Source organism: Phasianus colchicus, chromosome 6 (assembly GCF_987193195.1).
Source record: "Phasianus colchicus chromosome 6, bPhaCol1.hap1.1, whole genome shotgun sequence".
In the NCBI taxonomy this organism is placed as follows: domain Eukaryota; kingdom Metazoa; phylum Chordata; class Aves; order Galliformes; family Phasianidae; genus Phasianus; species Phasianus colchicus.
The window spans coordinates 29836892-29858933 of record NC_143441.1 but is presented as its reverse complement, the minus strand read 5'-3'; the positions used below and the strand labels follow the sequence as shown (position 1 = coordinate 29858933).

At 39.7% G+C, this 22042-nt stretch overlaps 1 protein-coding gene across 5 annotated transcripts in view; it reads left to right on the top strand.

Moving 5' to 3' along the window:
• PPP1R9A (protein phosphatase 1 regulatory subunit 9A) overlaps positions 1-19777 on the top strand; it is a 168512-nt gene extending 148735 nt beyond the window's left edge. For 3 of the 5 annotated variants that reach the window (XM_090142782.1, XM_090142784.1, XM_090142783.1), the window contains 9 exons: positions 1433-1590; positions 2152-2452; positions 7044-7131; positions 7225-7302; positions 10180-10378; positions 12714-12833; positions 14688-14711; positions 15869-16051; positions 17025-19777. In XM_090142782.1, coding sequence (XP_089998908.1) covers positions 1433-1590; positions 2152-2452; positions 7044-7131; positions 7225-7302; positions 10180-10378; positions 12714-12833; positions 14688-14711; positions 15869-16051; positions 17025-17237 — 1364 coding nt within the window. In that variant the 3' untranslated portion in view covers positions 17238-19777. The remainder of the gene's footprint in view (positions 1-1432; positions 1591-2151; positions 2453-7043; positions 7132-7224; positions 7303-10179; positions 10379-12713; positions 12834-14687; positions 14712-15868; positions 16052-17024) is intronic. The other 2 variants (XM_090142785.1, XM_090142786.1) reach the window with 2 other exon arrangements.
• The last annotated feature ends 2265 nt before the right edge of the window (positions 19778-22042 follow it).

The following is a 22042-nucleotide window of genomic DNA, read 5'->3' as shown; positions in this document are numbered from 1 at the left end:
AATAGTTCTGACAAAACACATTGCTTGCTGCTCGATTGCTGAAACCAGTCAACTGCAGTAGATTCTGGTAATCACAGTAACGATTGCAGCCTCTAGATTCCTGCTAAGGAATAGAGCTTGGCAGAGAGTCTTCTTATGTGATCTGAGTGCAAGTGAGACACAACTCTATTTGTGCTTGATCAGTCCTAGTAATTGGTTTGTATTAGAGATCATGATGTATGATGCTGTCAGTGGTGTTTTACTTAAGTTCAGCTAAGTTTACTTGCATTTTAGGAGTTTGAAGGAATTCTGAGTAAAGAGAAATCTACAAATACTGCTGCCCACTACTGTAGGCAGTGCAGTGAGGGAGGAAATAACAAATGAGATTGCCAGGTACTAAAAAAAAAGTGGTCTTACCTGCAGAAGAATTGGAGCAATAATTGGGACACCTGATTCGTAATGTCAACTTTAAATAACAGATGACCTCAGCATCCAGAATAGGGTGAGATTCCTCTTTGCTGTCCTCTCCTAAGATGGAGCATGTGGCAGAGCCAGCAATCAGTTTCACTGTAGGTCCAAAGGAATGAGTTTAGTGCTTGTTTTATAATCCTGTGAGAGGCTGCCTGTAAATCAATCCAATTGCAAATCATTATCTGATTATCTAGATATTGGCTCTATCACTCTTTCTTTGCTACTGACTACAGACATTGCTTGTTTATAATTGCACATACTGTACAAGGTTATTTTTGGGTACAGCAGAGAGAGCAAGGTAGGTTCTTTAAATTTGTAAGCCATTCCAGTTATGATAAAATGTAGAGCAGCCTGAGGATAGCTCTGGATATTTCTTTTGTAATTTGATGAGCAGCCTGCAGAACTGATGAAGTTATAAGGGAAACAGTGGGGCAGATGTTGAAGAAAGCAGCCATACAGTATGTCCTCTTCAGGTGACTGAAAAGGACAGGATTGGAAATAAATGAATTGGCCCATTGTGTCTAAATTGAGATAGTCATACAGATGCTGGAAAATGTCTGCTGAGAAGTAAGGAGATGAGGATTCCTTTGCTTAATACTGTGATGGAGGAGTGCTCTGCAAATCAAACACGTCAGTAGGTCTGAGGGAGTCTGTGTGGATTTGTTTTCTGGGCTAGGACAGCAGTGTTTAACAGTTTTAATCTGGTGTGGTCCCATGTCACAATGGCAATCATTTGCTGAATTTAAAAATCTTTGCAGTTGATTCTCCTCAATGCACTTACTGGATATGGATCTGTTAGTGGTTTAGACACATAACCACTTTTTTGCACGTGCTCTTTATTAATTCTGAATACAGAATTACAGGTGTGAGTAAACCATGCAAAGTTTGTGTGCTCTCAGTTGCAGGTCATATCTTAGGATAAGGTATTTAATTCCAAAATATATATATATTACAAACAACTTTAAATCATGTTTTCACACAGATTTCAATGAGGCAGTGCCAGAAACAGAGAGACTGGACTCAAAAGCTCTGAAAACCCGAGCTCAGCTTTCAGTGAAGAACAAGCGGCAGAGGCCAACTAGGACAAGGCTCTATGACAGCATCAGTTCAACTGATGGAGAGGACAGCCTTGAACGAAAGGTGAGAAGGACTCTGCCCTCTCTCAGGCTTCCTATGGAATGCTAGGTTGCCCCTCTTTTTATCCTCTGTCTTTGTCCTTGCATTGTAGCACAGGCAGTATGTATTCCTCTGTGGCCAGTATGCTGTGACTGCATTTGAGAGAAGTTTAAGTCTCCTTTGATTCAGCACACCTGGGTTTTTTGTTGGTTTTAGTTGTTTTTTTTACATTTTCTTTTAACAGGAATCCTGGGTTTTCTGAAATAAGTGTGCTCTATGATGTAGAGTGGGTCCTTAAATACATGCAGGAGGTGAAAAGAACTTGAATCCTACTTTTCTTTATTTCTTAATTGTTAACACAATTGATATGATATTTACTCATTGTTTTATCTGATTCTGACTCTGCTTGAAAGCAAATACCAATAAACACTATGTGGCATCAAAAGGTAATTACATGAACCGCTAATATGTTTCTTATAAATAAAAGAGTGAATAATGAATAAAAAAATTGCATGTTCATAATAAACCTTGCTCATATCAGTTACTAAGTGGTATAACCTGCTTTATAATCTCTTATGCCAACAGCCATCAAACAGTTACAGTAGTCCCATGCACATTTCAAAATCACCACTGCCCTTATGCATGAGAGCATCCTCACCAGCATCAGATTCTGGTGCTTCCTCCCTCTCCCCAGTGGCTAGCAGTGCAGCAATCTCCCTTGACAACCTAACTGAAAACCAAGAAGAAGGACAGCAGCACAAAGGAGGTGTCCTTTCCCTGTGTGCTCGGGGAGACACTCCACTTTCTTCTCCTTCAAAATCTGGGCACAGCTCTGAAGCATCTCCTTTGCATCACCCAGCTGGCAGGAATGTTTTTCAAGATCAAGGTATTACTATTTCTTACAATAAATTGGTGCAGCCTTTTGCTTACTTGCATCTACTTTATGAACTGTTGTGTAGTTAAACCATAGCAAGTAGGTCATCTCCTTGTAACTTCTTTTGTCTACCTAGACATCAGAAAATTACAACTGACCTTGTATGATGGTGTAAGAAAAGGATGAAGTTAGAATGAGATCAGGAGCTGCTTGCTTTCTTTTTATTTCTTTCTTAGAGCTCACTGAAAAAGATAGGGGGAATATGCCCTTAAGAAAATCTTCTCTATTTTTTTCAAAACACAATATTATTGGGCCTCAGTCCATTTTTCTGTTACAAACATAATTAATAAATACGTTGTACTTATGAATGATGTGATTTTGGCACTACTAAATGCTTTTTTTGGAGGGTTGGAAAGGAGCATAAAGCAAAAATAACAGATTGTAGTTTTTAATTGCTGAGAGGCATCAGACTCTTGGTTAAACAGGAGGTCAATGGCTGGGGAGTCTGTATTTATAGAAGAAAAAAATAGTGATTAGTTAGAAAGGTTGGCCACATTGTTATTTATTTAGTAGAGATTATTTAAATGTAAACTTGATAAGACATGATACAATCATACCTAGTTCAGGTACATTTTTCAAATTCTTGTTTATTCAATGCATTCATAATGGGAGGCTTGCTCCAAAAGTACTGCCTCCTATTTTATGATGTTGCCCCCATGACATCAGAGGCGGATGTTAGTATGGCAGTAGAGATTGAACCATCCCACCAATATTCTGTTACAGTTTGTTGCCATGCAACAGATGGCAGCAGAGGGGCAGTCTGACTAAATAGTTTCTGTCATGGAAGTGCATGTAAAGTAAAAGCGTGGAATTGAATTCCTCCATGTGGAAGAAATGGCACCCACTAACATTCATTGATGTTTGCTAAGCATTTATGGAGACCCAGCAGTGATGTGAGCAAACTGAGGTGGTGGGTGATGCATTTCAGCAGCCATGACAGTGACAATGGGTCTCTTCCACTGGTACAGGTTGTTACGAGTGCAGCAGGCTGGCTGTTGTTCATCCCTGGTGAAAATGCACAGTTAATGGTGTTGAAAGTATTGAAGAATAATGTTTTATAGCTGACAATTAGCTCTATCAAATAGTGTTATTGTGCTCCCTGTGTCTGTTGTAGTTTGCATGTAAATCAGTAGGAGGCATTATTTTCGGAGCAATCTACATGCAATACTGCACAGAATTTTAAGCCCTCCATTTCTAATGTCTTACGAAGTCAAAAATAGCAATTAAAAGCATTTTAGCATTCTTGTCCATGCATGGTGTGTTCTCTAACTGTAACTTAAGCTAATCTAGATGATAAAATTGCTTCTAAGACTGCAGAAATAGGTTTGGATAGGTTCATAACAAACTTTGGCTAAGTGGAAATAACTGAAATAAAGCACAACTTGTTGAGGATTGTTCTCTATCTTTGTAAATGGAAAGACTTGCCATTCATTTGCAACGTATTTTTCTTTATCATCATACAGGGCTTTCACAGCAATTCTTAAAAGATTGATCAAGTTTTGTTGATTTTGACATATACATATATGCTGATGCTTATATGTATAATGCAGCGTAATATATGCTGCATTCTAATACTCCTGTTCTCATTACATAGTTGCTAATTGTACAATTTTTAATGAATCAAAGTTAAATTCAGAGCCTGAATTTTACAACTAAAAAATTAGGATGTGGACATAAGAACATGAATTGCTCAATTCTTATTTGAGTGTGGGTATGTGTTTACTTTATCAGTGAAATCTTAAATCCTGCATTTACATCCGATGTATGAAAAATATCTTGATAAAAATTTGAAGGAGACTAGACCTTATATTTTAAGAAATAGGTTATTACATTCCACCCACCATGTTGCTCTTTCCTTCCCAACTTAGGTTTGAAAAATAATCTGTGTCTAAATAAGGAAGGGTGTCATGCTTTCCCCACTGTGACTGTTACGTAAAGAGCCAATGCTTTTGGGTGTATTCTGATCCTAATGGGTACACGGAAGCTAAAATAGAGTAATTTGCTTTCAGATGAGGAATTTACAGTTAATAAGTTTCACGAAAAAGAAATATCCTAAAGGAGTTGTTCTGCAATAAGTGTCGTAGTGATACTATTTTTATTATCGTTGGGCTGTCAAACTCCTACATTGCTGAATATAAAAAGAACATGAAAATGTTGTGTTTAGTTAGTTGGTTTTTTAGATAGAAAGAGGTCACATACTTGTGGTCATGGGTCCACTGGCTAGTCACTGATTAGCAAAAGTGAGCTTTAGCAAGTTCACTGTTTTTTTTTCTCATGTGTGCTGTGGTAAGAGCTGAAATGGCAGGAGTTCCATTTCATTGAGAAATAGTGAGGAATTTTGCTTCTTTGTCTTCTGAGCATGAATTTTTCATGTAGGAGCACGATTGATTTCTTCAGTTCCGCTTGCTTTGTGCAGTTCATTTGACAAGGCAGTTGAGGTGATCTCTGTGGGCCATCTCTAGTTGGTGTAGGGATGTCTTCAGCTGTGACAATGGGACAGAAAGTTGGATATGGACCCCTTTGCCACCCATCAGCTGCAGATTATTTACACCAAGTCTGGCAGGCTGAAAGTGATGGGTTAAATGGCTTCTGTGTGACTGATCCTCAGGAACCAGAATTCCCTCAGCCTTTCAGAAGAACCTGAAGGAGGCAGGGAAGGTCTCCTCTCCAGGGTGGTCAAATGTCCCTCCTGACAGAGACCTGCAGCCCTGGTTCACGGCTGCTGCTGTGGGCTAAGCAGTGCCTGCCTGCACCTATGCAAGCCCAGTAGACTGATATCTCTACTGAAGTTGTTGCTGGAAACTAGCCCATCCATCTTCCCCTGTATCTCATGGCCAGCATGAGTGCTTTTCACAGCAAATCCTCATTACTCAAAGTGCTCCAGCAGGGCCCAGCTGCATGTGAGTGGGAGCAAAGTAATACAAAAGCCTGGATGGAGTTTGTACCTGCTGTGTGTTCCTGCCAAGCTCTGCAGAGTACTTCTACCACAGGAGCAAAACCTCCAGCTACTAAACATATGATTTGCCCACCGCAAAGTTTATGTATCTGGTAGTTTCATTTGCTTTAAGATGTTTCTCAAAAAAGCCCTCTGCCCCCCAGCCTCTTGCCTGTGAGTGCCAAGTGTGAAAGGAAGCTTTGCAATCTTTAATTCTTCAAAGTAGTGCTTTTGACAGTGGTTAGATGAAAAGCATACATTAAAGATGAAAGAGGAGCCATAAGCAGATCTTTGAGGAGAAGAGAGAAGTGTGCACAGTGTAGAAATGATGCAAGGTATGCATTGCCTAAGGTTGCCTATTGCTTTTTTTTTTCCTCATGGGGATCTTCTGTATGTTTTCTTTTTTGACCTGAGGTTACTTGTCAGTAGGGCTGATGTTACCAGATGTAGGATGCATGATCTTTAGAGCATTAGTATCTCAGAAGCCTTGTTTTCTTGCTTTTTCCACAGTGATTCATGAGTCATTTCCACACTGAACTTTTTACTTGTATGAAAACTTGGCCAAAAGTATCCACAAAGCAATGTGCAGAGTTCCTCTGTGCACATGGTTTACTGTCCTGTGGTATTGTGGGTTAATTCTGAGGGTTTAATCTTTGTCAGCCTCCTTAGGAGAAATCCACAAACACAGCAGTGCTTTTAACCAAAGCCCCTGTATATCTGAGGTCACATTGTAAAGTCACCAAATTGCAAGTGATGTGAATGACTGACCTTCATTTGCTTCCTTTAGAAGATCTGGGGGCACTCTGTGTTGAAGAATCACAGAAACCACGTCTGTGTTTTTCAGTTGGTGTGTGTTTTAGCTGCCATATAGATTTCACAGGATACTTTGAGCTGTTATTTTGACTCCACAGGTTTTTGCAGTCTGTTCCCTCTTTAACTTTTAACAGTTTCTGTAGAAGGGATAAGAAATCAGTAGAGGACTAAAGGCAAATGTATTAACTAAGATACTACTTTCTTTTTTTTTTTTTTTCAAATTTTCTTAGTGGAATGGTTGGATTTCAAGTTAAATATTCATTTTAACCAAGATATTCAAGCTAAGCAGATAACTATTGTCTAGTTTGTCCATCATAAAAAGTACCATCTACTCCATAGTTCAAGAAAGGGTTTCAGCAATCATTTTTGAAGGAAAGCATACATACCACATGATTTCTGTAAAGGGAGAAATAAGCAGCCACTGCTGAGTTTAAAAAGGGATTTGCTGTAATGTTTACCTTCTGTGTGTGTAAATCTTCTGTGTTGTTCGTCTTACTACATATTCATTGAAGCTCAACCAAGGTTAACTTTTTTCTTTTACATTGATTAAAATAAGATTTCCCCATGTGTATTTTCAAGTTCTGAAACTGTTAATTTTTTATTGCTTTCTTCACCATCTTCTTAAAAATGAGAAGAATGCACCCAATGAAATTGTGTACTTACAGATGTGTACATGTATGCATATCTAATCCTGAACAGATACGCAGACTGTTCTGGATGGATGGAAAGCGGAATAGTGATCGGTAGCAATTAAAAATAATAATGTACATTCTCCCATGTACAAATGTGTCCTAGATGGTGCCACATGTGCCCAGGCAGCAAGAGCTACTCTTCCTACTATAGGGCATGCAGAAAAACTAAAGCGAAAACTTGCAGATCTTGGGTAAGCATTCATTACTTAAAATATTAATTTTATATAAAGGATTAAAAATAAAATTTCAAGGATATTTTCTAATGTTTTCCAATATTGTTGTAGGGCTCCCTTGCGAAGGAGTTCAAACAAGGGCAAGAAGCGGAAAGAGAAAGAAGCTGTTAGGGTCACCTGTGGCATTAGGTATGGTGAAAGATCGAGGATGCAAGAAATGGCATGCCAGAAACGTTGAGAAAATGTAATATTCCTAAAACTTGAATGCTGACAGTCCCACTGCCTTCATAGAAGTAAATTTTAAGCCTTGAGGCAACCTGTTGAGCTTACAAACCTAGATTTCTTAACTAATGAGTGGCTAACCAATAATCTAAAAATACTTGGAGATTTTCATCACTACTGCTATTATTACATCTATTGATTAGATTTGCAGAAATAGTTAATTAGACTGGCCTACAAGATGCATACATGCAGACAAACACTAAGTTATTAATAGCCTTGATTTGGAAACCTTGACACAATTCCACATATTTTGGAGGAATAGTCCCAAGAGCAAGGTTGAGCAGCAGATACTCCCTGCAGCTTCACTGCGCCCACTTCGGGAATGCTTTCAGAAGGTTTTTTTTCTGAAGACGAACATCATAAGTTGAAAGCAGATAGAAGAAATACAGACTGCATTGGTCATGTCACCAACTCTCAGGCAAGGAATTTTGAATTATCTGTGAGATTTGATGAGACCACACCATCAGCATCTGGCCTCTGGATAAATAAATGAGCATTCAAAATGGCAGGAAGCAGTCTTTTCTACAGAGGATGGTGTGGATTTTTAATGAGGGTCTCCTTGTATAGTGATGAGTCTGACATAGTCCCATCCAGAGGGGCCATACCTGACTCCAGGTGTGAGAGGCAAGCATTCAGGTAAACATCAGGAGTGCTAAGCAAACGCAATATATTCTGAAAGTCCTAAGGTTCTAGTAACTCTAATTTTTTCTGAACATAAAATAATGCAAAAGAAAGCACGCATGATAAAAGAGCTTGCTAAAGAATACTGAAGAAGTTCACATGCTATTCCAAAAATGTATGCATTTGAAAAACTGTAACAGCTTGGAGAGTTTTGCTGACAGTCTGACACATAGAGTCCCAAGGACAAGTCTCCTTAAAATCACAGAAGCAGAAGAAATGTTAGACTTCTGACATACCCCTTCAGGCATACTGTACTGAATTGCAAGTTTCCTGTTCTAACACAGCATACATTCACATTCTGCACATATCTGGCAGGATCTTCAGTGATCTTATAGCAGTCAGCATCTCTGTGCTGGTGTCAGAACAAACTCTAGCAGTCATTCTTGCTTGCAGCGTGTCCTACAGTTAATGTTCATTTCTGTACTTCTGTACTGGAAGAAGGATTTGTTAAACCAAACACTCTGCACCTGTGCTTAGCTGTAAGGCAGCTAGTGCCCTTAGCAAGGTATTAACACCAAGTGGCATTTAACTACCAAACAGGTTGGGAAGAAGGAAGGTACGCTTCTTTATAAGAAGCAGCCTCTACAGAACTTATGTTCCTAATACCAACATAGTATATTAGAGGTGTTAATGAAATCCAGCAGATATCCTCCTTAGAGGAAGCAGATATCAGCATAGGATGATCAGTTGCTTATGAGACCCTCTGATAAATCAGCTATTTGCACTGTTTGTCACTGAATATGTCTGAGTTTGGATACGGTTGCTAAAAACAAAGTTGAGTACTATGAAACTCAAAATTCATGAGCATTTATAATCTTTGCTGTGCTTTTTAAACTGAAGTGTTGTTGTTTCAGTGTAACTTTTTAAACACCAGTTGTCACTTCCTTTGTTAGTAACTCTGAAGAATTTGCCTGAGAAAAATCTGAGGATGTTTTCTTTACAGTCCAAAGCTGTACAAGCTCTTTGAAAGAAGGAAGATGATGATCAAAAGATAGCATCCTGTTATAATTAATTTTGTCTATTAGAGCATTAGAGTTTGATGTAGAATTAATCACACTGTCAGATATATGTTGCAAGCATTATTTCACCATTAAAAAAAAAAAAAACACCACCAAAAAATAACTGAAGATGTGTAGAAGAAAATCTTGAATTATTTCTGAAGACTATCACTGATGTTAAATATATGAACAAATTCCCCCCATTTAAATAGAAAGCACATATTCTTACGTTCCTTAGCCTGGAGCTATAGGTGATTTGGACAATGTCATTCTTTCTCTCTTCTTTCAAGCAATATTGGAGCACAAGGAGGGAGCACAGGACTGTACCAGACACATCTTCATTTAAGAAGCTAAAGGGAGAGAGGATTCTGGCTCTGCCTTGCTGTCTAGGGGCTCTCTGGCAGCCTCCGTTTTATCCACACAGAAAAGAAGCTTCCCAGTGCACAGAGATAGTGATTATATCCGTAAAGATTTAGAAGCTGACCATAAGTTAGAAGCTGAGGGAATATTTATATACTGTTACTATGAAAAGGCAAGCTGATAATATCAAATGTTTATTTCATTTTTATCTATAGTTGTATTTTTAATATTTAATTAAACAAACAAAACAACAGCAACAAGATGTCTCTCAGTATTTAGCTGTTGTAACAAAGACACATCTATGTAGGTGTGTGCAGATACACCTGGTTCCTTCTGCCTGTGCTCCAAATCCAAGCCAGACCTGTCAGGGAAGCAGAGCCTGTCTGGGTCAGTGCTGAGTCTGATCATGCTGAGATACCAAGCCCCAGTGGTACCAGCAGTGTGTGGCTTCTTGACTAGAGCTGGTTCACCAAAACACGGGGACACAGGCATTTTGTGCAGGTATCTGTCTCCATTTGCTGCATGCATGTTATCTGAAGAGCTGAAGTTAGAAAACAAATCAAAAGAACACACTTTTTCCTTTTGTTACAAGAGAGATTTCAAGACTGCTGTTACTAGCTGCATGCCACAGTGGTGGTTAGTCACAGTTACATGGAATGTCATTTTTTTTACAATTAACTACCTCTGTAGCATTTTTTTGTATTTTATACTCTAACACAAATTCCTGCTCCTTTCTCTTATGCAGGACCACCAGAGAGATGCTGCAGAAATCAGCCAACAGTAAATCTTTAACAGAACGATCCTCCTCTCTCCCACACTGTGTACCATTCACATGGTATGGAGAGGGTGGCAAGGGATCCAATTCTTCTAGCAACCTGCCATCACCTACGAGCTCAACAGAACCTTCCTCTGAAAACATAAGCCCAGCTAAAAAAGGGTCAAAGGTAGAAAATAAGAACTACCTTATTCCCACTGTGTTGAGAGGCATAATTGGCTTCGCGTTTCTGGAAGAAGAACGGGCCAATATGTTAACACTACAATAAACAGTGCATGGTGTTCATTGTATGGTAAAAGCTCATCTGAACAGAGCATCTCCATCTTTGTACCATTCCACATTCTACCTTTTTATTCTGTCTTTCTCTTAATGTACATTAATTCAGTAAACTAACCATGGTGTGCTGTACTGTAACAAACACAAGTGGTGTCAGTGGAAGTTAGCATTTGGATCCACTGAACAAATGCTAGATTTGTGTATTCAGTTATAGATATGTTTTGCATTCTTCAGGACTGTTTGCAGGAATACCTACCTATTCTTAATGTATTCAGATGAGATGTTTGCAAGTGAAGAAATGTTGTATGCCGTCAGTCATTTGCCTTTTTCTCCCCCAGTACTGAAATCTGCTTGTCATGCATGTGTGGATGTTGGATTTAATTCTATATATGAAGATGCTCAAACTATAAATAGGAACTACTGCAGTTTAATACAGCTGTGTGATTCCTTTCTATGTGCATGAATGTTTCAGCATGATAACTCGTTATATAACCCTTAGTTATAGCACTGTACTTCTTTTTTCTTGTGTATTTTCACTTCTGGAAAGTATTTCTCTGCCTTTATCCTTTTATAACTCGTAACAGTTTATTTTTTGCATTGGTCTTGTAAGAAGAAACAGATACTGTTCTCAACTTTATATACAGGAATTTGAATCAGCTAATCAGCTATCCGGTTTCTTTTTATAAGAAAGATGAGGGTTAGACATGTAAATCCTGTTTACGCTGTTAAACAAATATTGAGTAAAAATAATTTTGAAGTGGAAAAAAGCTTCTTACAATTGCTGTTAAGCTGTGAAAATTGTTTTGTTCTGTGTTCCTCTGTCCTGCTCTCCCATTGTTAGTATTATTAGCAGGCTTCAGCTATCTTGTGTGTTTCCCTTAGACAATGAAAAAGGCTAAAATTAATCATAAATGTGAAACTTACACAAGAGAGAGGTAAAATAAAAATCAGAGTAGTTGAGAGGAAGAAGGTGTTCTTCACAGAGCAGGAGTTGGAGCTGTTCACACCTGGCCTGAGGATGCCAGGTGTGGGGGCTCAAAATGTTCAGATTTTCTTGTGTTCTATAAGGAGATGAGAAAAGCAGGATGTTTCTGAAAGTAGGTGTGAGAAAACTGAACAGCAAAGCTTTTTGATTGTTTCTTGTCCTCTCTTAAGTTTGCAAGCTCTTAAATTTCCAGTACCTACGCAGTTGGAATTCCAGCAGACCTCATGAGGACCATCACTTGATGTTTTTAGAAGGCCTATTGTTATCAGATAAAATACATCACATTTTGGAGGAGGGGGATAAAAAAAAATAACTTACGTTATTGTTCTTTTTGGTTTTGATGTTTGGATCCATTTTTTAAAATTGAGTGACAAGGATGGATCAGATTTGTTATTTATTTAGATTATAGAGGAGAAATTAGAGGTCTCAAAAGAGTTAACAAAGGTCATTGCATCATCAGCTGTCTATTCAATTGAAATGAAATTTCCTGGTAACTTGTTTTAGATTTTAGTTGTTGTGGTTCTCAAATCCAACTTTCCCACTTTAAAATGTTAATTTTTGTATTCTTCTAATGATCACTTTGCCGCATTCCTGGAAAAAGGCACACACTCTTGCTATTGTTTGCTACACGATGTGATGTTTGTTATTAATTTCTTAGGAAAAAAATGATCTTTTTTTTATGGTTATTACTTTAGTAATTAACATTCAGCATCCAAATGTATCTTGCTTTCAACTTGATTTTTTCAAGAAGTATAGGCAAAGAGGGAGGAATCAGAAATGGGTTCACAAGATATTCTCCCTGTTCTTTTAATAGCAGTTTTCACTTCCCTCTGCTAATTAATCCTCTGGCCTACTCTTTCTACTACTGCTATGCTCGTCCTGAAGATATGAAGGACAGCAGCATGTTATTGATTAACCAACGGAAGCAATAACTTAGCTCCATGATGATATCCAATTCCTTAAGTGCAAGTCTATGAACTGCTTTCAGACCACTTTGCTACTCAGTGAGGCATTAAGCTGGCAGAGCAGTCTCTTGAAGTACACAGTGGTAAAGCATATAGCATGTTCTATTCATCATTAGCAATGCAAAAGATTAAGCTTCCTCACGTTTATTTTAACTGATTTAGTAAGCAACTGAAATCACTCCTGAACTGTGCTAACATGGAAGACAGAAAAGCAATTTCCCTTTTAAATGCACATTTGAGATCATTTGTTTATTCTAAATTATCTTTTTTCTCTACAGAATTTCACATTCAATGATGACTTCAGTCCCAGCAGCACAAGTTCAGCTGATCTGAGTGGTTTAGGAGCAGAACCCAAAACCCCAGGTTTCTCACACTCCTTAGCGCTATCGTCAGATGAGGTATGTTGCTGGAATTGTTTAAGGTGGGAAATGATTGTCTTCTTTCTCCCACAGTGTTTGGCTTGATAATTACTAAAGCAGTGAAGGGATGGTTTTCGGTGTATAAAGGGAGAAGAGAATGAATTAATCTTGGTTTCAGTATTCTAATTTTTCTTGTTCATACAATAATTATTTTAAACAATTGGCCTATGGTATTATTGTAGGATCATTATGCAGTATTGTTAAATGCAGCTGGTTTCTTAAGAGCTGCTCTATCCTCACACATTTCAATACACTGTTCCTGTGTTCTGTACGTGTAAGACTTCTGTGGACCTATGTATACATACACTAAAATAGACATAATTGAGACAGTTTTGAGAGGATAAAGATGCAGTGTAATTGGATAAACATAGTTAAAATGTAAAGCACCTGCATCTAGACTATTTTTACCATGATATATTAAAATAATAATGACCTGTACATGCAGTTATTGTGTATTCTGTACCTCAATGTGTATACAGTGATTAGAGTGTGTATGTGTCAATCCAGTTTGCATTCTTTGTGCTTGCTTTGCACATACACAGTGGATTTTGAGTTTGATTCTTCAAACTAGATGGCTTTAGACCTGTAAAAATGTGAAAAAGTGAAAAATGTGAAAATGTGAAAAATTTCTAACCCTATAAATTAGTGACAGAATTGAGTGGAATATAATATATTGAACGCACATTTCTAAGATACTTGTTGTTTGGCTCAATTGTTAGTGAAACAGCACAGTTTGACAGCTCGCTGTACATCCTGTGGACTCAGGAAACCCATGCATTTGTCCTCTTACAAACGCTGAGTAAGAACTTTGTATTTTTCACTTGAGGTTTGAGCCAGGGTTTTTTTTTAGAGGGGAGGAACTTCAAGAATCTGTGGCTTCCTTTCTTTTCAATGAGAAGCTTGTGTTATTACTGCTGTCATGTTTTGCACAGGTTTAAAGAATGAGAGCCATTCAGTGCCAACCCCGTTTACCAAAATGGAAGTCTGCAAGGCCAGTCATTCTTTAGCACTTACCACAGATTAGAAAGGGTAAACATTAGAAGAATCATAGGAGAGTAGTAGGTAGGAGACTGCATATACCCTGAGTTACTGAAAACAATAAAGAGATCATTTATACTTTGTTTAGTATTAGTACTACCTTGATAATACTTTTCATGCTTTTATAATTTTCCTTCCCATTTTATCAAATATTTTATTGTGAGAGTGCCCTGTTCCCACTGGAATTAAACAGAACTAATAGTTGGAAAATGCTTTCATTTGGCTTGTTTCTATTTGGATGCTTCTAAAATTCCATGTTTGAACAGGTCTATAAAAATGAACAGGTTTTCTCTGTACTCTGTATCGTACCAAGTTGTGCCCTGGCATAGTGAGGCTGCCGCTTGGACGTGAAGTAGTGCATTGCTGCAAGCACTCTCTTGCTCATGGTTCTTGGGCAGACTTCACGTAATTATTTGAAGCAGAATGAGAGGAAAGGATAGGGAGGGAACCCAGGTCCTGTGGTCTGTTGTCCTCTAAGTAGTTTTTGCTCTTGCAATTGGAGCCATCAGGCAAGGTCCCACTGGTTCCAGTGTGTCAAGACTATCAACTCATGGGGCTTCATTGACACAATCTCTGGCTTAGCTGCCAAATCGTGTGTGTGCTGAGCTTTCAACATAACCTCTCTGCTTCTGGAAATAATTTTTTTTCAAAGAAATCTCTGTTTTTTTGAGTAGCCTTATCTGTTTTGCAAATCTCGGTGCTACCCTTGCCCAAACTTTTACATGCTGTTACATGTTCTGTATTTTGTTTCTATAATGCTTTTCTTTCCCATTTCTTTGTTGCTCCCTCACTCAGAGCCTGGATATGATTGATGATGAGGTGAGATACCAGTGTGCTGTTGTGGTGAATTGTGTGACCATCGTGTGGCAATGTACTGTCTCATTTGCAAATTTGCACTTCTTGTTTCCCTGTGTTGTGTGGCAAATCCCCTTGTTTGAGCACAACACACAGATATCATTGCTCCTCCTGCCTTGTCTTCAGCTCCCCTCTCTTTTCAAGGCCATGGCAAATTGCAGCTTTTGTGGTATGTTGGAAGGGGGAGGAGGGCCCGTGCCAGAGCACACCCACCAGGCCAAGCATCAGCTGCACTGAGGTTCTGCTGGCTGCCGGAAAAGACTGTGCTTAAACTGTCTTTTCCCCATCCCCGAGAAATGGATGGCCAGAGGCTGAAAGAGCTCCCAGCATCATCTAACCCAGTGGTAAAGCTGTTCAAACAGGAGACAGCTGCAGCAGCCTGTAGCAGCTGCTGTGCTGGCTGAAGTTTCCACAGAGTGGCTTTTGTTTCAGGCCCCACCAGCTTTCCCTTGGGTGGAAAGAAGTGGCAGAGAGGACACTCAGGGCTCAAGCAGCTGAAGGCCCACCTGCCCGTCCTGGTGCTGTTTGTGCTCTTCTCCTGGGCAGCACAATATGTGGAGAGCAGGGCAGAGGCTGTGGGATTGCTGTGTGTTCCTTACTGTTCCTGTGTCATCTCATAGTCTTCTGTAGGTAGCATCGGTCTCGCTGGCTGTTTGGTGTCACCACTTTGAACTTCAGAATGGTTTTTGTGAGGCTTTTTTTTTCCCCTAAATTTCTTGTTTTGCAGCTTAAACACACAGTAAAGATCAATGAGTGTGCCTGGGAAGCGCAGAATACCCTGCATCCATTAAAAACCTTGTAACTTGAAGGATAAAGATCTTGTGAGGGAGTGGGAGCTGTGCTTGCTTAGATCTGTGCCACCTGGCCATTTCAACCCCTTTGGATTAAAAGGAATGCCAGTTCCTTTCTCCTGTTTATCAATAGAAATTTTTTAGGTACCTTGCATTAATTCTTAGATACCTGGTTAGATACAGGTGCAATACAGTGCAGTTAATTTGTTGTTACAGTAGTATAAGGGTAGTAGGGGTACCTCTGTTCTGACGCTGGTGGTTTGTGCAGAAAAATGCCACTGCTGGTCAGTGTTACCCTTTTAATAACACGGCGGCACATTTTTGTCACAGATCCTCGATGACGGACAGTCTCCAAAACACAGTCAGTGCCAGAACCGGGCTGTTCAGGAGTGGAGTGTGCAGCAGGTTTCCCACTGGTTAATGAGCCTGAACCTTGAACAGTACGTTTCTGAATTCAGCGCCCAAAACATTAATGGGGAGCATCTCCTTCAACTGGATGGGAGTAAGCTTAAGGTAACTGACTGAGCGGAATGCAAGGTTAACTGTATTATTTATTGTCACTTGAGATCGAGGAATTAAGAATTCTGCCAGAAAGCAGAGGGCTTCTGTGTGTGGAATGATGATAGACTTGAGCAATATGCATAGAGTAGAAAGCCACAGCAGCATTCAGAGAAATTCTCGTGTGCACTTAGGTTCAGCAGCTTCAGAAACAGAGGGAATTGGCTTTGTGAAAACTCTGGGTAGGTATAGTGTACCAATGTTTACTGCATAAATCAGAAGGGACCATATGTGAGTGGTATTTGCGTGCACATATTTCTCATCCAGCTCTGTTTTACAACGGGGCAATTCATAGAAGATTGTAAATAAAAATACATCTGAAGTAGCAACTGTAAAATGGATTACTGTGATACTGGAGTCAAAAGCTGGACACCAATTGTACTGTGTTAGAATTAAATACTGTTCTGATGTATAAGTATGCATTGGTTCATGCGGTGAAAATATGAGCCCAGTTTTATCAAAAATAATTATAGGAAGGAGTTGGGGGAGGCTTAGCATATCTGAAAGTCAAAATTCAGTGTTTCCTCCCTGAAACATCACCAAAAAAAGTTGGAAGACAGCAAGGGAACTAAGCAAGGGACTAAGGAATAGCAATGAGAATTGGGAAGTCTTGTTCTTTGTAGACTTAGATGACCTCAGGGAAATAGTTTAATATTTCTTTTCCTCCTTGCCTCAATGAAATGAATTTATAGAACTTTGGTTGCAGAGAATTCTCCTTTAATATTCTATAAATGGAAAGGATGGAAACTAGTTCAGAAATATAAAATGTTATTAAAATTTGACTTTGGTATTCAATATCACAAATTTGTTTAGTTGTGATGATCTTCTCTCTGAGAAGAGCTTTTATCAGGATATAAAAAATAGAAAAAAATTGGTGATAGAATAAACTATATGAAAATCTTTTTAAACTTTGTTTTCCCCATCTCAGGCTCTTGGTATGACATCTTCCCAAGACAGGGCAGTCGTTAAAAAAAAGCTAAAGGAAATGAAAGCATCTCTGGAGAAAGCTCGCAAAGCCCAAGAGAAAATGGAAAAGCAAAGGGAAAAGCTTCGGAAGAAGGAACAAGAGCAACTGCAGAGGAAATCGAAGAAAACAGACAAGTCTTCGTCAGAAGCAACAGAGGGCACTAATGAGCAGTGATAAGCAGAAGTGCTGCTGGGTTTGTAACATGGAGGCACTTCGAGGGAAGAGAAACTCACACCCACTCTGGTGCCCCTTCAGCTTTCTTGCGTTCATTACACGAGTGTGTACAGAGAAATGGAGCTATACATAGAATGACCGGGGAACTTTATCTTGTGTAGTTTTATTTTCCTGCATATCCCTTTCTCGCTCGTTGTTGTTGCCATGTTAAACAACCCCAACCCTCGGTCAGTTTTGTTGTTGTTGACAGCTAACAGATTTCATATTTGTGTGGCATTGTTTCCTTCCAGACTACTCTTTTCTTTTGAGCTCTGTGTGTTCGGTCACTTCAGTAACCAGCATGATGCTGAGGAGCATGGTCCACTGCTTCACCTCTTCTGAACACGATGGCCAGTCAAAGTGATTGGTGAACGCTTATGCATCTGAGTAAAAGGATTTTTCTCTGTCTGAAAGGAGATGACTTACTTAACTTTCTAACTGGAATTTCCGCTTCTCTGCAGTGTTTTGATACTCAATTCCGTCTACTGGAGTAAGTTTCGTCTTGCAACAGTACACTGAAGTGACACTGCTCTGGAAACACAACTGTTCCATGACTTCTTAATATACACTGGAGATAAAGACAGGAGAGTGGATATCCCCCCTGGGTAAAAGACAGGAGGTGGAACTCTTTCTGTTAACTGTACAGTAGTTAATCCAGGAAGGAGGCAAAGCCTTAAACGATTATGTGGGTTTACACAGAAATCTGAGGATAACATTTATCCTTTAGATATCTGAGCAAGGTTGAATTTCTATCTAGAGCACAGCGTATAGATCTGTATAAATTTCTTTGTGCTCCCAGTGTGTAGGTAACTTTCTTATAGCACACTGTGCTTTCTTTTTCATGTATTTTGAACAGGAAACTGGGCTTATTTTGTTTTGTTTTGTATTTTTTTTCCAAGAAAAACACATCTTCAGATGCGTTCTCCAATAAGCATTGGAAGTGTATGTTTTGTGCTGTGCTGTTACGAAGCTGTCATTGGAAACGATTATCAAAGTTAAGTCTGCTGAAGACTTTCAGTTTTTACAGAAGTGCACTTTAAGCAGAGGAAGAAGAAGGATTCTGGTTAGGATTGAATTCAGTACGTTGCTTCTAAGATCAGTGCTGCCTTGGAGGTGAAGGTTACTAAATCCAAAGCTGCCATGTATTAACTGTTTTGATTGATGTGTTTAAAGAATATCTCTACTAAAACCTGAATTTTTAGGCATGGGCTGCAGAACATTTGGGTGGTTTAACAGTAGTCTTGTTACATATGCCAGAGCTCCCTGTTCTCCCAGCCTGTTAAGTCCATTGGCGAAGCCTGCTGAATAGTTCTGACTGTGACAGAAGCAATGCATAACTCGCACTGGGTGATGTTACTGCCTCTTAAGAGTGGTATTAAAATATTCAGTATTTCTTCAAAAGAATGAAAAGACAAATGGCAAATATCCATTACAAGAAATTGGAGGTGTTACCTTATTGCTTTTAGTCAGAGCTAACTATGCAGCAGCATTTGTGTTTGAGAAACATCACTTTCTGTTTGTGCATTCTGAAAGTTGCAGCCTTCATCTGGCCAGTTGTTTTAGGTGTTGATGCAAAGGTACAAACTTGAACTTTAAATTTGCCAACGTTGAATTCCTTGGAAGAAAATGTTTGTTTTAGTTTGGCTTGGCTTCTCTCTTGCTCTGTACTTTATGACATTCAGATTTGCCTGTCAAGTTCTCTGAAATTCAGATTTGAAACAGTTGGGGTGCAATGTTTAGAGTTAAATGTCTTTGATCATAATCATTTCTTTGATGTGTAGAATGGTCTACACTGACAGAGCCTACTGCATTCAAAGCTACTACACAGCATATCTACTTAGTCTTACCTTAGTTTTTGCTTCCAGATCCAATTTCTACAAGTTTCTGATGTATATTTTACTCAAACATAAGAACAAAACTACCATCAGAGATACTTTCTAATATTTCTAATCGCTTCTGATATTTTTCTTGAGATAGACCACAGGCAAAAATAGACGTGCTAACAAGAATTCCACATTGGAGTGAATATTTGTGCACTCTCTGTTGGAAAAAAAACACAAAAAAGTTTTAACAGCCTGATAAAAGTAGCATTCTGTCATCTTAGGAGGTTATAAATTTGTACTCAAATGAGAGAAGTTATATGGAAGAAACTGGAAATTTCATATTTTAAATACAATGTTGATAAAATGCATTTGATGTTTTTAAGTTATGTTTACATTATAGTAATGTTTAAGTGGTTGTATGCAGTAATCTGAGGTGGTGTCCCTGCTTTATGTTGTCTGTGTTCATAGGAACCTGAGCAGGCTGCTTGGCATTATATGTTGAGTTTTCATTCTTGCAGCTTAGAAAAGTGCCTCGTTAATCTGTTTGTAAATCAGGTTCTTAGTCTACAGAATAACTAATTTGACCTACTGAAATCCTTACAGTATTTGTGTGTTTTTTATTGCTATGTGGGAATGTTACTTCGTTAGTCTCCGATTTAAAAAAAAAAAAAAAAGAAATTAAAAAGCAGTAGCTTAAAGTTAAAATAAAACCATAAAATGCATATTGATCAACACAGGGAAACAGAACAAACCAAGCAATGTCAGGTGTTTGCTCCTCTTTCTGTGAGAAAAGAGATTTATATGGCTCCTTTTATTACGATCACATTTTGGAGGCACGGACAAATGTCACTGGACTACAGACATAAAGAGCAGTGCAGTCTGAAACCCTTCTTGCTGTTCTATAGGATGTTTAAAATTGTGTTGCATTTCTTCCCCTTTTATTGTGTAACAGCATCTATGAAACAGAAGATGAAGTTGTCTCATCATCGTGAACTTAAATTTCCTGTAAACCAATGCTAAGTCAGACTAATGGTTTTGTGTGTGTATGTAATAAGAAACACATAACTCCATGCTAAATGACTGCAAAGACTTTCTCTTGGCTCACCTGCAGGAGTATTTGTAGCCCATTTTTGCATCATTCTTGCAGTTTTGGATGTGCTGACAGAGCGCTGTGCAGGCAGCTTGGTGGTTCCATGCCTCTGCGATGCCTGTGCCTGCTCCATGCGCAGCTGCCCACAGCTGGCAGAAGGTGATTGCTGCTGGGGCAGCACCAGGATGCTTCTGGGACCTCTAGTTTGCTCCTGTTGCCATGGAGGTGCCCATCTGCCTGCATGCACACATCCGGCTTGTGAAAGAGTGCAGGTGTAGCCCACAGAGCAGAAAGGAGAGCTAGCTGGAGCTTGGAAAGGCAGAAAGTAAGAGATGCAGTATGGCACGTTACTGGAGTCCTGAAGTCCTGCACTGAGGTTCTGGGGGAGTGCAGTGGCTCTTTGCTCTATCCAGGTCTCAGGATCTCTTTTCCAGCTTGTGGTTTCCCCCGTGTGATATGAGTTGCAGCTCCCACTGAGGTTTCCATCTGCCTGGGCAGAACAGGACCAGGCATGAGGAAGGAGCTCAGGCTGGTATGTGCAGTGCACAGAGCACTGCTCACTACTGCATGTACTTCACCCATTGGTCCCAGCAGGAGTGGTGGTGCTCAGTGTTGGTAGAGCCTATTCTACCTCATGGGCCACAGTTGTCTAGCAGACCAGCAGCCGTTACTAAGAACAGAATTAGGTGATGTTTGTATCTCAGTGTATGCAAATCTGGTTTCGTTTTGATTCTTTTTGCAGAGGCATCTGTTGTGCCATGACTCTGGTCTGCTGCAGGGATACTGCAAGGATCCAGGTTTGACAAGAATTACTGAGCAGGCAACTCTGAGGTTTGCCTGTCTTCCGCTCTCATTAGCATTCACCTAGCATCAGTCTAACACCCCAGCTGCTTGCTTTCATCTAAGCCTCCTGCCTCTCAAGCTACTCCACCTCTGAGCTGCTCGTGTGCTGGCAAATAAGAGGTGGTTGACACTGTGTCATCCCAGCACTGAAAAGCAAAAGAAAAGCTTTGCATATAGCCAGCTGTGGGTCTTGGAAGACTCTGCAGTGTGGTCTGTGCTGTTTCTCAGTGCTGAAGTTTAAGGGAAGTTTGCAGGAATTAAATCATGTATTAATTATTTAGCCACATGTTTACGGTGGAAAACTACTGTCAGAAAGGAAAACCTGATTTTGTTTTTTTGAGGTGCGGCCTCTTCCCCTGCAATGTCATCCAAGTGGCGGAGAGGCTGGACCCTTTCTGTAGCAATTCCCTCCTCCCATGCTTCCCTCATTTAAAACCTCAGGAAACCAAAGCTGTGAGCCAGAACACTGGAAAAAAAAAAAAAAAATGATAAAAGCAGGCACACGCTTAATGAACTTGGAAGTCTTTAACAGCTGAGTGCAGGGGGTGGTTAGATGGGTCCAGTTGGGGTTCGTAACAACAGAAAATAATGAAGTGGCTCAGTCTTTCCAGAAATGAAGAGGCCAAGTGATTGTAGCTTGGGTCCTTTTGAAATGAACAGGTGTGAGTCTGTGTGTGTCTGTGCACATGGATGTGTCTGTGCACATGGATGTGCGTGCACCTCAGCACCTCTGCTCAGCAGCAGCGGATGGGCTGCTGCAGGGCTGTGGGCATGGAGCCGGCACATCGACTTTGCTCTGCTTGCGGGGCCTTGTGTATTTTGTGGCTCCCAACATGTTAAAAGTTCTGTTAAAACCAGGAGTGTTTTTCCGTAGGTCTTCCTGCGTGTTGTCCTCGTGCTGGTTTTTAGGTGGGGGAAGGCTTGGCAGGGTTGGTGTACTGCATTGTTGATATTCCGGGAAGAAAAGCCCATTCTCATACTTTATAAGCCTGATTTGTGCTGGAGCTCTT